The sequence below is a fragment of the Rhinolophus ferrumequinum genome, chromosome 8 (genome assembly GCF_004115265.2).
Source record: "Rhinolophus ferrumequinum isolate MPI-CBG mRhiFer1 chromosome 8, mRhiFer1_v1.p, whole genome shotgun sequence".
NCBI lineage: Eukaryota > Metazoa > Chordata > Mammalia > Chiroptera > Rhinolophidae > Rhinolophus > Rhinolophus ferrumequinum.
The window spans coordinates 91,109,167-91,125,654 of record NC_046291.1 but is presented as its reverse complement, the minus strand read 5'-3'; the positions used below and the strand labels follow the sequence as shown (position 1 = coordinate 91,125,654).

The 16,488-nt window shown below is 47.4% G+C and overlaps 1 protein-coding gene across 2 annotated transcripts in view; it reads right to left on the bottom strand.

Annotated features, from left to right (window-relative positions):
* Positions 1–13,500: 13,500 nt before the first annotated feature.
* The window catches only part of EPB41L5 (erythrocyte membrane protein band 4.1 like 5), a 132,249-nt gene continuing 129,261 nt past the window's right edge, over positions 13,501–16,488 (bottom strand). For both annotated transcript variants that reach the window (XM_033112243.1, XM_033112244.1), the window contains exon 25: positions 13,501–15,664. In XM_033112243.1, the coding sequence (XP_032968134.1) occupies positions 15,598–15,664 (67 nt within the window). In that variant the 3' untranslated portion in view covers positions 13,501–15,597. The remainder of the gene's footprint in view (positions 15,665–16,488) is intronic.

Here is a 16,488-nt window from a genome sequence, read left to right as displayed (position 1 = left end):
CATTTACATTTAAAGCAATTAGTGATAGGAAGGACTTACTTCTGCCATTTTATTATTTGTTTTTAGTACGTCTTATACATTTTGGTCCCTCATTTTCTCCATCACTCGCTTCTTTTGTGTTTAGTTGATTATTTGTAGTGAATCATCGGTGGAGACATGTGACACCCATGCACTGTATAACCTGGCACCTCAGAGATGCTATATGTTGACTGTCCAACTCAAGGACCGACTGCACCTTGGGGTCAGAAAAGCAAAGCTCTACCTACCTGCCTTCTTGGCCAGATATAACAGGTTTTGTCTTGAGATTGTGGGGACCTGGAACCCAGCAAGAAAAACAGGTCTGTCTGAGACAGTAGACTACCTAGATCTTGGGGGCTCATCAGCTTCTCTTGGGATATGACTCTTTCTCCTGACCTGGAATCCTGGGGATGGAGGTGCCCTGCCTGGATGGAGAAGTCCCAGGTTCCTCTGCACCTCACTTTGTTCTGGCCTTCAGTGTGTGTGGGGAGGGGGAGGGGAGGCTTCAGCTCTCAGCCTGCATCTTGGAGTACACAGAGCAGCATCAGCATGCACTTTCTGACTTTGCTTCAGGGAAAGCTCTGTCCTTAATTCAGAGGTCTCTTCACTGGGCCAGTGCTAACCACAAGGCAGAGGTATCTCCAGGGCAAGAAAGGGAGCACATGACAAAAAGGAGGAAAGTGGCACAGGGGAGGCTGACCACCATGGACAGCCTCACATGACCTTGGAGCACAGGGCCTCTTTGAGACCAGGCAGAAGCTCGGAAATTCCAGGCAGGATCTGACTGTGTATCCTTTACAGCACTTTAGTTCTGCCAACCAGCTGGTGGTGCTCTGAACATCTGAAGGATGCTGGGGCACTACTGGCAGGCAGAATCCTGAGGTCTGTCACTGATTATCAGCCAAAACAAACTCCAAGAGCCCAGCCTGCAGGCAGTGACAGACTTGGGTGAGAAGGTGGGAGATGAGGTAAGGAAAGTGTCACCACAGCCTGAAACCACACCCCAGCCAGCTTGGGCTCAGACCTCCACAGCGACCCCTCGGCAGGCAGTCTCGTGCTTGCACTGGCAGTACACCATGGGGTCTGTGGTCACTGTCTGGAGCACATTCTTTGCCGTCCTCTGAGGGAGGACTTGATGTTTTGAAACAAGCAAAAATCATTTGGAGCCAAGTCCAGGAAGCAAAGTACGGGATCCAGCTTTAAAAAACTGGACTTGACAAGATTGAGGGCAGATATCAGCTTTCCTTGAGCCTGAAGAGGAGAGGAGAGGGTGGTGGAGACAGGATCTCCAGAACTCTGAGCAGAGCCCAGAAGGAGGCTCCAGCATATCTGGAGGGGGACTGTCAGCCTGGTGGGGTCAGTGTGGCCTTGGGGACCACTCTGAAGGGCACTGTTGGCATGGAATCTCCATGTGACAGGACCATAATGGAGTTTGCTCACTGCTGTGTCCTGGGCACCTAGTAGGGAACCTGACACATAGTAGGTGCTCAATAAATAGTTGTTGAATGAGTTGTGTTGATGAGCACAAACTTAGTGAAGTTCAGAGAGTGCATCCAGTATGATTCTACTTATGAGAAGTTTAGAAGCAGGCAAAACTAAAGTCTGCTGTTTAGGGAGGCATAGATTGTTACCTTTGGCGGGTGGAGGGTCTGGGAAGAGACCTGGGGGGACGTTGGGGTCATCAGTTCTCTATTTCCTGACCTGAGATGTGGTTGCGACAGACAGTGTTTGCTTGATAATATGGTGTAGCTGTGCACTTATGCTTGTGTGTGTCTTGGTATGTGTGATATGTTTCATAACGAAGCATTTTTAAAGCCCTTTTTCTGTTTGAAACGATTCAGTCTTGAGACTACACACACTGTCATCTGCCGGAGAGAGAGCGGCAGGTGTGGACCCGAGCAGCTAGGCGGCTAGCAGGCCTGGGTGGCTGCCCCCATGGGAAGGAAGCTCAAGGTTTCCGAGGCCCAACAGCCCACGCCTCCTGCATCTAAACCCAAAGCCAGGAGGGAAAGCGGGAGAGCCTAGGCCTGGAGGTGTGGGGAGGAATCTAGGGATGGGGACTGGGGGAGAGGAAGAGCCACCCAGCAGGCTCCTGGGTGAGAGAGAGAGGAGTCAGAGGCCAGACAGGTACGGCCCTGAGACGTGGCTGCAGATAACAAGCGCGCTGTTCCCGGTGCTAATGACTCCTATCCCATGGCTGGGGAAAGGGGCAGTGAAAGCCTCCAGGGCCCAGGGACAACTCTGTCTGAGCTTTCCCTTCCTGGGGAGGAAGTATCCATCAGAGTTGGTCTTACACTCTCCCTAAAGGCGAATAAGCTCTAGCTGGGCTCGTTTGAGCCAACACCCAATTCCACAGTATTCTCTCTCACTTTCCCACTGGGCCTCACACCCTAGAGAAGCTGCCCTCCTGCAAACCGAAAGTGACCAGGGGACAGGAGAGAACTTTCCTTCCAGCTGGACCCGCCGGGTCTTTTCAGTGCTGCAGCGCCCCCCTGTGGTCACCGAGGACACCACGGTTCAGGTAGCCGCACGGCTTTCCCCGGTTGGGCAGCCTGCCCACAGCGGTCCCGGCAGAGCCCTCTAAGCATCTCTGGGCTTCTGCTCCCAGCAACAGCCGCTGTGACCGCCCTTGGGGTGGGAGGAGGCTCTGTGCAGGTCAGTGTACTCACCCCAACTGCCAGGCTCTGCAGTCAGATTCAGAGGTGTTCCTGACAGTGCTAAACGGGCCGCCCTTGAAGATGATATCCCGAGTCCCACCCTCAGCTACTTTGTAAGATGTGGGCACAGCCGCTAGCCCTCAGGAGCAGGGATGAGCAAGGGTGACATGAGGGAGGTCCTTAGGGTGCAACGTGTGACAGGCACTTACCTGCCGGGTTGTGCAAGAACAGGGTGGACACTTACTTGTACAGACTCCCTAGCATTGTGCTCTAGGCACCCCACTTGCCTCACCCAAAACCCAGCCCTGCTCAGAAGAGGTCAGAGAAACCATGTGCATTCACTCTTATGCTGAACTGCCAAGTAAGTTTTGAGCGGGTTTCACTGAGGCAGGGCTTTCCACCCTGTCCCAGGAATAGAGCTGGTGGGGAGGGCTGGTTAGACTGCAGGTAACTGTTGGATGATGGGAGGAGTCAAGGCAGAGGTCAGAGGGCTCAGGACAAGTGCTTGAGAAGGAGGCAGACAGAGTTCCAGGGCTAGCCCAAATCAACCAGGCCTTTTAAAGGAACTGGACCCTGCTCTGGCTCTGCCTAAGCCACAGCAGGCCCGGCATTCATATACTGACCGTGACAGCTGTGTGGCCAGACGCACTGCTTGCCAGACACCCGCCCCCCTCCCCGGCTTTGTTAATAGATTGCTCATTGGTATCTTAGTAATTACAGCCCTAGTGGGGTGTCCGTGACCCCTGACGGCAATAACCTACACACCGTAGTAAGTGCTGACACTCCCAGAACCAAGGGACAAGAGGGCGAGCAAGTGCTCCCCTGGGAAGGCTCAGAGACAGGAGGACAGGTCCTGGGTCTGGGGAAGCTCAGGGGCAGACAGGGCTTCCAAAGCGGGAAGCTTGCCGGGGCTACGTGGGACGGCTTGGTGTGAAATATAGACAGACCACTTTTCATTTTAATAATTGTGTTTATGTCATTGCACTTTGGCAAAACTATAACCAGCCCATCACAACTCTGATTTCCATTTTAGGACGACACTATGTAAAAACAAGTTGATAGAAAGATAATGTAAAGATAAATACTAAGGAACTACCACAGAGATGTAGGATATTGTGAAGGTGGTCTGTTATACAGTGACAAGCTGTTCTCCAGGCACCGGGAATGTCCTCGTTTTAGGACTGAAAGCCCCAGGTCCCAGGAACCCTCTCAGTTCCAGGCAAACCAGGACACTCGGTGACGTGTGTGTGTGAATGCCGGAGGTTTGGGATATGCTGAATCCAGGCATTAGAGTCAAGCAGACCTGGTTCAACTCCTGGTCCAACACCTACTGGCAGCCAGGCGTCTTTGCTCTTTATAAGACCACAGAAGTGTGGTAAGGAGTAAATGGGAACCTAAATTAAGGACCTGGTGGGGTCCATGGAACATAGAGGTTGCTTACTCAATTCAGCATTCATTCAACAAACATTTGAGCACCAACTGCATACCAGACAGTATGCCGGTTTCCTCAGATGCCACAAAGGACAAGCTTATATGATCAGGAAAGACAGTTAACAAGTAACTCAGAAAGGGTGGTGACAGTAGAAATGGGTTGATTTTGGAGTGCACTGAGGGACGTGTGGAGGAAGTGAAGTGCAACCTGTGCCCTAAACAAGGGCTCAGACAAGGGACCTGGGAACACCCAGGTCCCAGCAGGATGAGGGAAGGCCCAGTCCTGAGAGCCAGCGCAGGCCACCCTGAGAAGTAGAAGCCGCACAGCCGTCGGCCATGCCATGGGAGCCATCGAGGAGTCTGGATTCTGTGCTCAGGGCAATGGGCAGCATTAAGGCTTCAATGCAGAGGAGGAGCGTGACCTCATTTCTGGCTACAGTTGGAAAATAGATTCACCTGATTGAATGCAAGGAAACCAACAGGAAGGAAGTTGCAGGAGCTCAAGGCAGAGGCTGACTTGGTCAGGGGTGTAGCTGCAGAAACAAGGAGGCATTTCAGAGACAGACCTACAGGGACTTGAGGACTGATTGGACCCGGGAGGGGAGAGAGAGGCAGGTAAACAAGTCACTGCAATCGGGACCGTTGAGAAACAGCAGTTTGGGTATGTGGGGGTGGTGGGTGGGGGTGGGGTTTTTTGGCAGAACACTTGGTTTGGCTTAAGATACACGGGGTCTGAGGTGCTTGTGTAATATCCAAATAGAAACTAGGAGGGCGTCTGGGCAGAGATATGGGCTGGAGATAGGGATTCTAGTATCAATCATTTAACCAGCACAATGTCACGAGGCGGGTACTATTCTCATCCCCATTTATAAGGAAAAGGCAGAGGTGCTGCTGGACAGGGTTCCAACAGAGTACACTGGTATCCTATTGTAATTCAAGAAGAAAACATATAAAACAGGTGGTTTAAAGTGTTGTGTTCTTTAAGACTCTAGGCTGAGAACTTCGTATGCCTGCCAGCCTTAATTAAGCAAGCATGTGCTGACCTTTAACCACTCGTCTGTGCCACAAACCGCTGCGAGGGGACCCAGCAGTTGCCTGAAGTAGAAGCACCTCCTCTGTGCCCTCTCCACTCCCTAGACCTCTTTTGGCCTGACAGTCCCATCACCATTCCAGAGCAGGGGCTTCCAACCTGAGGATTCTTAGGGAATCAACGAGTGCATGGAATTGTGTGCAAAACTTCCCATGTATCCAGTTTTGCAAGACAGTCCCTGACCTAAAAATAGATTAAGAACCACTGGCATTATTCAACAGTATATCTTGATTATAACAAAAGCCAATACACTTTAAGTATCCATCAACAGATAAATGGATAAAAAAAAATGTAACACACACACACACACACACACACACACAAAATGGAATATTATTAATCCTGACATTTGTGGCAACATGAATGGACCTTGAGGGCATTATGCTAAGTGAAATCAGTCAGACAGAGAAAGACAAATACTGTATGATCTCACTTATGTGGATTCTAAAAAAGCTGAACTCATAGAAACAGAGAGTTGCCAGGGTCTGGGGGTTGGGGAAATGGGGAGAAGTTGGTAGAAAGGTACAAATTTTCAGCTATAAGATGAATAAGGTCTGAGTATCTAATCTAATGCGATTCTTTTAAATGTTTTTATATATATATATATACATATACACACATATATGAGACATCCAAGATGGCAGAGTAAATGCTTTGCCTGCTTCCTTCCGTGAACACATTAAAATTACAAAAACCTGAAAAACCATCTTAAGTCTGGCTGAACAGAAGTTTCATAACAGAATATAAAGAAGCAGCCATGTCGAGACTGGTAGGAGGAATGGAGATGCAAAATGGGTTGGCCCCAAACCTCCGTGTGGCAGTTGAGAAAACAGAGGGATATCTTGGCCTTGGAGGTTCCCCCCAGAGGAGTGAGAGACTCCAGCCTCACACCAACCTCCCCAGCCCAGAGTACTGGTGCTGAGAATAGGAGCCCCCACAACATCTGGCTGTGAAAAAAGGTGGGGATTCCGACCACCCAGGTGGGATGGAAGGTTGCAGGAAACCCAGACATCTTCTTAAACAGCCCATGCACAGACTCTCTCACTTATAGGCACTCACCTTGGGCTCCAGTGAAGGGACAGTAACTCAGGGGTCCTGGAGGCATACGAGCAGACTGAAGCATGTGGCTTCAAAGCGAGGGCTGGAGGACCATCGCCCTTTTCCCTGTGTGCAGTTCTTCTTCCATGAGGCCGGCAGCTGGGCACCAACTTTCCTGTGTTGAGCTCTGCCACACAGGTCAAATCTGATTCTGATTGGCCTGGTGAGCTCTGTTGCTCCACCTTGCTGACTCCCTGAGACCCTGTCCCACCAAACTCACCCAACACCAGAGGCACGTTCTCTGCGATCAGCCAGCCCTGCCTGCATTGCACTCTTTCTTGAAAAACTATCAGAGTCCACAGGATCCAGGCTGGTGGCAGCTGGCCACATTGTACTCCAAGACTTTTGCTGAGTAGCCCTGGGCTCAGCACTGGAACGAAACCACAGTCTACATTAACCTGTTGACCACAATTCTTCCCATTCTAGTGACTCCCTGAGGCCTTGGGTCTCACCCAACTTGTGTACCACATGAGGCTTTATCAGGGACTGAACCTTAAGGGAACTGGCAGATAGCAGCAGGCCTCAGAATGTCCTCACGTTTTGTGGAGGAACCTCAGGCCCGGTACTGGTGGCAGATGTCTTCAGTTCAGAGTGCCCTCTCCCACACACTGCAAGGGTTAGCACAGGCAGCAAACAACCATTGTTTTGTAGCTCCTACCATGTCGTCTCCAGCCAGTCACAGGCAGTGGGTGACCTGGGCCTGCACCAGAGCCCCTTGCAAGAGGCCCCAGAACCAACATACTTGGAGGGTGGCTTCAGGCCACAGCAGAGCACTGCCCAATTAGCCCCACAAGTGGGACACCCAAAGGGTGGTTTCAACAGGCACCAGAGCTCATTGGGGCAAATCCCACTCAGTAATACCCCCACACAGCAGTCTATAAGCTGTGGATGTGGCCAAACCCTATAGCCAAACCAATCAGCCTGAGGGTCAATCCCACCCACTGATGTGCCAACAGCAATCAAGACTCAACTGTAAAAGGAAGCCACACGCCACCCACATAAAGGACACTCCTGGAGCACTTGGAGCAGGTGACTAGGGAGACTGTATCAGGGCCCCACAGGGCATCTACTACATAAGGCCACTCGGCCAAAACTGGGAGACATAGCAGATCTGCCTCATACATAGAAACAGAGAGACAGCCAAAATGAGGATTCAAAGAAATACATCCCAAATGAAAGATCAGGAGAAAACTCCAGAAACAGAACTAAACAACATGCAGGCAAGCAACCTACCGGAGACAGAGTTCAAAACAATGGTTGTAAGGATGCTCAAAGAACTTAGTGAGAACTTCAACAAAGAGATAGCAAGCATAAAAAAGAACCAGTCAGAAGGGGAAAATACAATAACTGAAATGAAGAATGCACTAGAGGGAATCACTAGCAGACTAGATGAAGCAGAGGATCAAATCAGTGATTTGGAAAACACCCAGCCAGAACAGCAAAAAAGAAAAAGAATCCAATAAAATGAGGAGTGTTTAAGAGACCTCTGGGACAATATCAAGAGTAACAACACTCACATCATAGGGTTACCAGAAGAAGAGAAAAAGCAAGAGACTGAGAAGTATTTGAAGAAATAATGGCTGAAAACTTTCCTAACCTGGCAAAAGAAAGACATACAAGCCCAGGAAGCGCAGAATCCTAAACAACATGAACCCAAACAGGTTCACACCAAGACACATTATAATTAGAATGGCAAAGGTTAAAGACAAAGAGAGAATCCTAAAAGTAGAAAGAGGAAAGCAACTAGTAACTTCCTTATAAGGAGCTCCCATAAGATTGTTAGCTGATTTCTCAACAGAAACTTTGCAGGCCAGAAGGGATCAGCACAAAATATTCAAGGTGATGAAAAGCAACGACATACAACCAAGATTACTCTATCCAGCAAAGCTACTATTTAGAATCAAAGGACAAATAAAGAGCTTCCCAGACAAGAAAAAGCTAAAGGAGTTCATCACCACCAAACCAGTATTACAAGGAACGTTAAAGGGACTTATTTACGATGGAAAAAAAAGATAAAAAAAATATGAATAAAATGGCAATAGCTACATATCTATCAATAATTACTTTCAATGTAAGTGGATTAAATGCTCCACTCAAAAGACACAGGGGCGCTGAATGGGTAAGAAATCAAAACCCTTTCAATTTGCTGCCTACAAGAGAATCACTTCAGATTGAAAGACACACACAGATGGAAAGTAAAGGGATGGAAAAAGATATTTCATGAAAATGGAAACAAAAAAAAAGTTGGGGTAGCAATACTTATACCAGATAAAATAGACTTTAAAACAAAGGCTATAAGAAGACACAATGAAGGACCCACTAATCCCACTTCTGTGTATTTATCTGAAGACACCCAAATGCTACTTCGAGGGCATGCGTGCACCCCTATGTTCATTGCAGCATTGGTTACAGTGGCTAAGATGTAGAGGCAGCCTGGGTGTCTGTCGATGGATGAATGCATAAAGAGGAGGTAGTACATAAACAAAGTGGAATATTGCTCAGCCATGAAAGGGAATTGGTCTTGCAATCTGTGGTGGCATGGATGGACCTGGAGGGAGTCTGTCAGACAGAAAAAGAAAGATGCAATATGGTTTCACTTATATGTGGAATCTAAACAAAACAGACAAAACAAACTCAGAAAATATATTGATGGCTGCCAGATGGGAAGGGTGTGGGGTTAGTAAAAAAGGAGAAGGGATTAAGAAGTACAAATTGTAGTTACAAAATAGTCATGGGGACGTAAAGTAAAACACAGGGAATATAGTCAATGACATGGTAATACCTATGTATGTCAGGTGAGTACTACACTAGTCAGGGGGATCACTTCTTAAATTATAGAAGTATCTAACCACTATGCTGTACACCTGAAATCAATATAAAGTAATACTGAATGTCAACTGTAATTGAAAAATTTTAAAAGGGGTGAAATGGTGAAGGGCAGTAAGAGGTCCAAATCTCCAGGTATAAAACAAATGTCATGGGGATGTAATGTACAGCATAGGGAATATCGGCAATAATATTGCAATAGCAATAGTGTCAGATGTTTGCTGGACTTATCATAGTGATCACTTCTTTAGGTACATAAACGTTGAACAATTATTGGTGCACACCTGAAACTAATATAATATTGTATGTTAGCTGTATTTTAATAAAAATCTTAAAATAAAAAAAAAAATACAACAGAGTAATTTTCAGATCCTAAAAACCAACAACAAAAACAGTGGCAAACTAGGTCTTATTGAAATTCTATTTTTGCCCCAGCATCCCAGTTTCCAAGCTTGAGAGTGCAAGCTAGCCATTATCTTTGCGTCAGGGGCACCTGACTATGGGGGATGGGGCACATCCCAGGACACACATGGGCAGGGGCGACGCTGCTGGGGCGAGAAGGGCTGCTCTGTGCCCCTCTAGGTCTCACATGGAGTCTCGCAATGTAAGCACAGTTGGGTTGAATGTCTGCTGGGCCAGATCACGCCAAGACAGATCAGCACAGTGCCACCAAAGCAACCTTGAGTTCCTTTTCTTGGGCTTCACCGACATGAGCTCCGCAGCCACTCTCTTTGCCCTCCTCCTTTTCCTTGGTGCTGACCACAAAAGTCCTTTCTGTGCGGCATGGTTCATTTCGTGGTTGTTTGGGTAGCCCAATACCCATTCCCTTCCCTCTGGAGAACCACGCCCTTGTCAGGTGCCCTGCCCTCTGAGGGCAAGGTGTGGGCACGTGACTCAAGGCCCCAGTTGGAGCTCCCTGCCTGCAATGTGGGCAGTAGGCAGGGGTCAGGCTGCTTCTGCTGACATGGAGTCCACACGTCCTCCCCTTCACTTCTGCCCATCCTCCTGCCTTCCTGTTGGTTCAGAGCTCCCCATAGCTTCCCAACGAGTCATTTTGCTTAAATTAGGGTGGCTTATTGCCAAGAAACCCCTCCTAGGAGTTTCCAGCACAGGGCACGGGGTCCAGGTTCCTGCCTCTCTCTGCACATCCCTGAAGAGCCTACGAGAAGATCCATGGTTTCCAAGGCCCAACACTGTCTGTCTTCCAGGCAGGAGAGAGAGGAGGGCAGAGGGGAAGATGAGACTCTCTCAGGTGCCTTGCCGACATCCTATGGTGCTGTATGACTGGCCAGCAGAGGTCCTGAAACCACGTGGCAGCACCGTTCTTCCCGGGATGGCACTGTGCACACCTGAAGGTGAGACAGGTCAGCACGAAGGGGAGCAGACAGAGGACATCTACCTGCCCTCTACGGGATGCTGTACCATTTCAGACAAAGCAACAGAGGCACAGGAATTATCCGTGAAATAATTCATTCTAAGTCTCAGGGCTACTGCGTAGTAGAGCTGTGTTTCTACGGTGCCACGCTGCTCCCGGGAATGACCACTCTGCCCCAGGATATGCTATGCACGACCAAGGAGCTTCTTAAACTTCCAGAATGCCTCTGCTCCCAAACTCACAGCAAACATACTGAGCACCAAAAACTGCGATGCTACTTCTGTTCCTTGCTTCTGTTCACTCCTTCTGTTCTATTAACAGCAACTCTCATCTCACAATTCTGTTGAGGAGAGAACAAGGCCAGCATGCAGGTATTATACTTCCAAGAAACTGAGACAGCTCATAAAACCGTAAGTGTTTCACAAAAGCTTTATTTGTGGTCACATCTACAGTTGTCATTTCAGCATACAGACAACTCACTTCAGTGCAGTGCCTCTAACACAAGTCATACAAAACCGTGGGACACATTGAAAGAATAGTGCACTTGATATAAAAAATAAATTACCCTTTGAAAGCTACTGCAAAGCTTTACATGTATAAAAAGTAAACACAAAATAGTTAGTGAGGTCCTCAAAACTGTCTTATCATATCCAGATATGCAGATAAAAAGAGCAAGGCATCTGTGCTAAGACACCTCTCAGATAAAGGGGAATCCTGGGAAGTGACTCAGCAATGTGATAAAGAGAGGTACGGATCCTATCTCTTTGAACTGGAAATACTCAAAGCTCGACCAACATATTCACAGAGCAGAGTTAGATTCAGGGCACATTTCTATAACCCAAACACACTTCCTCTTTCTGGGGACTAATAGGTAGGAAAAGCTTCCAACTTCCTTCTGATCATTCAAGAATCAGTGTGTTTAAATTTTTGAGAGGAAAAAAAGAACAAATGATACAGAAATGTGTCCTCTTCGGTCTACAGAAGATTCTAGCTTTCTAAGCAACTAAAAGGCTGAGAGTAAGATTAACCAGAAACTGGTGAGAGCTCACAGACGATCTCAGAGCTGGGTGGGCCATGACTCCATCTGGTCCAAGTGTGAGTGGGGATGCCAACGTCTAGAAATGTCAAGTGCCCCCAAGTGACAGACGATGCTGCAGAGCCTATGTGGATATCTGTGTGACTCCCAGGGAGTCACTCTACCAATCTATAAACTTGAGATCGAGAATCAGCACCTATTTTAGTAAATAAACCTTTACGGGAACACAGCCAAGCCCAGGCTTATATATTGTCTAGGCTGCTTTTCCATTCTCACAGCAGAGCTGAGCAGTGAACTACCAACAATCTTTGGTCTTTACAGAAAGTTCGCTGACCCCTGCTCTAAGTAAGAAAAGAACTTCGCTTCTCTAGACCCTTACTTACAGAAAAAGTAGCAAAGATTTTTCTCTACGTAAGTGACTGCCAAATCATTCTGCTCTAACACGGCTTCTGAAGTGCCACCCGAGCTTCATTCTGGGGCTTACCTAAGACAAGTTGGAGGCATCAGTGTTAGTCAGAATTGAGCGGAGTAAGGGAACAAACAGTCAAGATGCAAGAACAACCCAGAGTTTTCATCCTGAATTGTCCGCAGAACATCTGGGATTGTGCAAAAGCAGACAGAAAGTTAGCAGACTGTAAGAAATAACTTTAAAAATAATTTGTCTTAAAACAACATAAACATTTCAGGAAAGCTGCTAAGGATATGTCTAAATTTATCCAGATCAAAGGAACCTAATTGTTCCTTTGTCCAGCAGTGTATCCAAAAGGGCAGGAAAGAACGCACTGCCAGCCCTTCCCCTGTACACAAAGGCCACACTACTGACCAACAGTAAGAAACAGGATCTCATTGGTTACTGTACAAGTTCTGAAGAGTCGTCCAGGGCAGGAAGCTGAAACCTGCCAATCTGGTTTTACACCACCATGCCAACAACTCTCCCTCTCCCTACCAGGGCTGTGAAGTGGACTGATTTCAGGTTCACGTCCTTTCCGCTCCCCCAAGGCGGGCAGCACACCTGTACTGCAGAGCACTGCGCTAAGTGCCCTCAGAACAGTGCACACAGCAAACCATTAGGAAACGAGGCAGCAACACCTCGCAGGCCAACGAGGCAATGGCAAGAAGACACAAGAGCAGCCACTTCCTAAGCGCCCACCTAAAACTCCCGCAGTCACAGGTCCCACCATCGCTGTGCTTAAGGAGTTCCCGGAGTGAAGTCAGGAGAGAAAGCAACCAGAGTTGTTGAGCGCCTGGCTGATGACTGGTATTTTCTGCTGATCTGGGTCTGTTATCTCAGCTATAAATCACCTCCCCGTTGCCTTCCATGGAGGAATGCTAACAGCTTTCTAACTCGAGTGCTCAAGTAAACTGTGGTTCCCGTTCTTTTCAAACATGTTCGCATCACTCCTAACTTAATCAAACATTGCCAATATTGCTTTTTAGCTGTGTTGTACCATTGCATGGCAACCTTATCTGGACACAGAAAAACCTCCTGCCCAACTAGTGCTCTCTATGAACAGCAAGTAGGCTCTTCTCCCTCCTCTGAGGACCAGCCCTTTACTTAGTAGATCAGATGGTTTGGATTTTAATCATTTGGAATGAGGGACAGTGCCCTGAAGGCCACCAGCCTGTAGTGCCACCACGGCTGCCCCCCTTCCTACGTCAGAGCAAGCAGCCTGCCATTTTATCCAGTATCCTCTCAGGTCTCTGTGCTAGCTAGCATCCTTTCCTGACTCACCCGTGCTTCCCTCTCCTCAGAGACAGCCTTTTCCCCTTCCCCATCTGACACATTCAGACACCCTCAGCCCTGCCCGTCCCTCCCCTCCACGCTCAGATGAGCGGGACAAGATGGGTGTGACAGCAGCTCTGGGACGGCAGCAGCAGCAGCAGCAGCAATGACAGGAAAGGTATACTTGATAGGCACCTCATGTGTCAGCGCCGATCCATCGTGAAAGCATTAATTTCCATGTTTATGTCAGGACATGAGACAAACTATCCTACTAACCTGACATTCAAATGAATTTTAAGAAAGTCCCTGTCCGTATTCTGACTGGCAAGAATACCGGTACTTGAAGACACAAAGGTTATAGAATATTTTCAACAACTTGATTCCTAAATTTTAGAAAGTTTCAATTGAGGATGGTGCTACCTTATAAACTGGATGGGAAATCCAGGCCTTCAAGCTGGTAATGCCTTAGCTGTTCGTGGTTAGAAGCACAACCTCAACCTTTCAGCACAGGTAGGGGTGTCAGGACACTGAAAATTTGTTGTCCAGTCCATCATGTCCTGGGTCAAGCCCGTTTCTAGGTGTCACTTACGCTGACAGAAAATTTGTTTTACAATTAAGAATTGGCAAGAGCTCCACCAGTGAAATTCACAAGCTTAGCATAATGGCTAAAAGGAGGCAGCCAGCAACGAGTGCCAACTTTCTTTCAGCAAAACTGTTTTGTGCAAAAGTGGTTTCCAATCTCTACAGCTCTCTGAGAAACAACACGGATTAAAATTCGTGAGCTTTCAGGTCGACACTAGAGTGTGTCTGCCTGAGCACACGATTATGCTACAGGGAGCCCAGGACAGCCCGAACCATGGAGCTTTGAAGATCATACACTGGATGTTCTTTTACGCTAAGCAGCATAAATTAGCACTTAGTTACACACACATCACAGGGCAGAAAACTGAAAACAAACTCCAGGAGGTACAGTGTAACATCAGCCCTTGAGAACAAGGATTAACAATGAAGTTACCAACGTGGTTCTCAGATCCTCCTACTTCCCAACAGCAGTGAGGGTCCCCTTACGCATTCTAAAGCTTTAAAGCTAAAACAGCGTTTTTCTGGGTGTTGGGATCGCAGGTGGTTATTTTACACTTTCCCCTACTTTCTATAATGAGCATGTACTACTTTAACATCCAGATTTTTTTTGTACAGACCAAAAGTGATGAGGAAATTCTAGAGAACTTTTAATAATGAACAAAAACTTCCTAATGTCATGTGAGACGTGAGCTCTTTCAGTATGTCGTGCAGTTTCGGACAGGGTAGTTGTTCAAAAAACAAATCCCCCTGCCTCCCCTATTTGTGTCCTGGTGTTTTTGTTTCCTTCCGTTTACAAGCTCTAAATGTATTCAACTTACCCTAAAAGGAAACAGAGCCCATGTCCCAATAGGAACCCATGTGGAACAGGGACAGCCCGAGGCTGCTCTCCTGCTCCTTCAGGCCTCGCATCCCCCATGGCTCAGGAAGGAGGGTGGAGGCCTCAAGGTCAATGTCCCAGGCCCTTCTGAACCTACCAGCCCCTTCCGGGCTGAAAAGTTACAGAACATGTGTATGGGGACGCTTCCTGTGGGAAGGCAGGGGTAAAAATCTTAGAACAGGCAATTGAGTTCTTTGTAGTTCTTCCCAAGGTTTAGCTCACCTTGATGTCAACTTGGAGTAGCTACTCCAGTAAGATGTCAAAAGTATAGGTGACAGTTGAAAACCCTCTGTATTCTAAACTTCTCTTTAGTATTGCAATAATTGTTAAAAAAAAAAAAAAGAAGAAAAAAAAAAAGGAAGAAAAAGCAAGCTAGCACCTAACCTACCTACATAATTAAGTTCCTCAATCACTGATTTCCAGGTAACCCATGGAAAAGTGCAACTTCTCTAACAGGCATTCAGCTCAGAGGACTCACCCTACCACTACAGAAATTACTTCAATAGGCTGTTGACTAGAGACAGCCTAGTTATGGGCACGTTATGAACAAGTACAACCACTAGGTGGAGCCAAGAGGTTGAAGGAAACCACAGGGAAAGTAATTCCCTTATTTCGGGAATTTAAAACTTTAATAAAATTATAGAAAGTAAAAGACCAGATACCCTCATTTGGGAAAATATGCAGTGTAATTAAACCCTTCCAGTTGGACGGAAAATGTAGCTGTTTTTTTCATGAAGTTGAAGTCAAATCTAGGCAAACTTTTTTTCACCCAACAAGTAAAAGACAAGCTCCAGAATCCAACACATTTCAGTGGAAACTGATTCCAGGACGGACTGCTGGAGAGTGCGAGGCATTCCAGTTACAGGCGGGGAGGACGCAGCCCTTTAGAGCTCAGTTGTCAGTAAACACTTCTGCTTCACGATGGCTTCTTCGGCTAAAGCTGGAGCAGAGCTGAAAGAAGAATGAGTTCAGTGAAACCTTTTGTGGCAACACGCATATCTCCCCAAGTGCCACACAGAGCATGTTGGGAATAAATCACAGACCTACATGATTATGTTGTAATACCCAATTTAGCAATGAAGTATTCCACAGAGGGAAGGTACCTGATGCGTGTTTCCTCTTGAAGTGAAATCTAAAGATATCAGCTGCTCCTACTTTCTTGAATAAAATATAGCAGACGCTGAACCATTTCTTAGTCAGGGTTATTATTACGAATACCGAGAACTGTACCGTGCTGAGCAGGACAGTGACCTGCTCAGGAAATGCCAAGGCAAGTGGGCTGTTCCGTGCTCTTTACATGGTCCCAGATGGCCAGCTAAGTTCCCATCCCCGTTAATCTGCTCTGGCGGAGCTATGTGAAAAATAAAAGTACTTGGGCTTTGCATGAGGGCCCCCGAGTTTCTGCTGTAGGGAAAGAGCGTAAGTTTAGATGCAGGGATGTAATGACATCTATTTTGGTTTCAAAAAAACTTAATTATCAAAATCTATAGTACAGGGGCCGGCCCGGTAGCTCAGGCGGTTAGAGCTCCATGCTCCTAATTCAGAAAGCTGCCGGTTGGATTCCCACATGGGCCAGTGGGCTCTCAACCACAAGGCTGCCGGTTGAATTCCTTGAGTCCCGCAAGGGATGGTGGGCTGCGCCCCCTGCAACTAAGATTGAACACGGCACCTTGAGCTGAGCTGCCGTTGAGCTCCTGGGTGGCTCAGTTGGTTGGAGCGCATCCTCTCAACCACAAGGTTGCCGGTTCAACTCCTAGACTCCCACAAGGGATGGT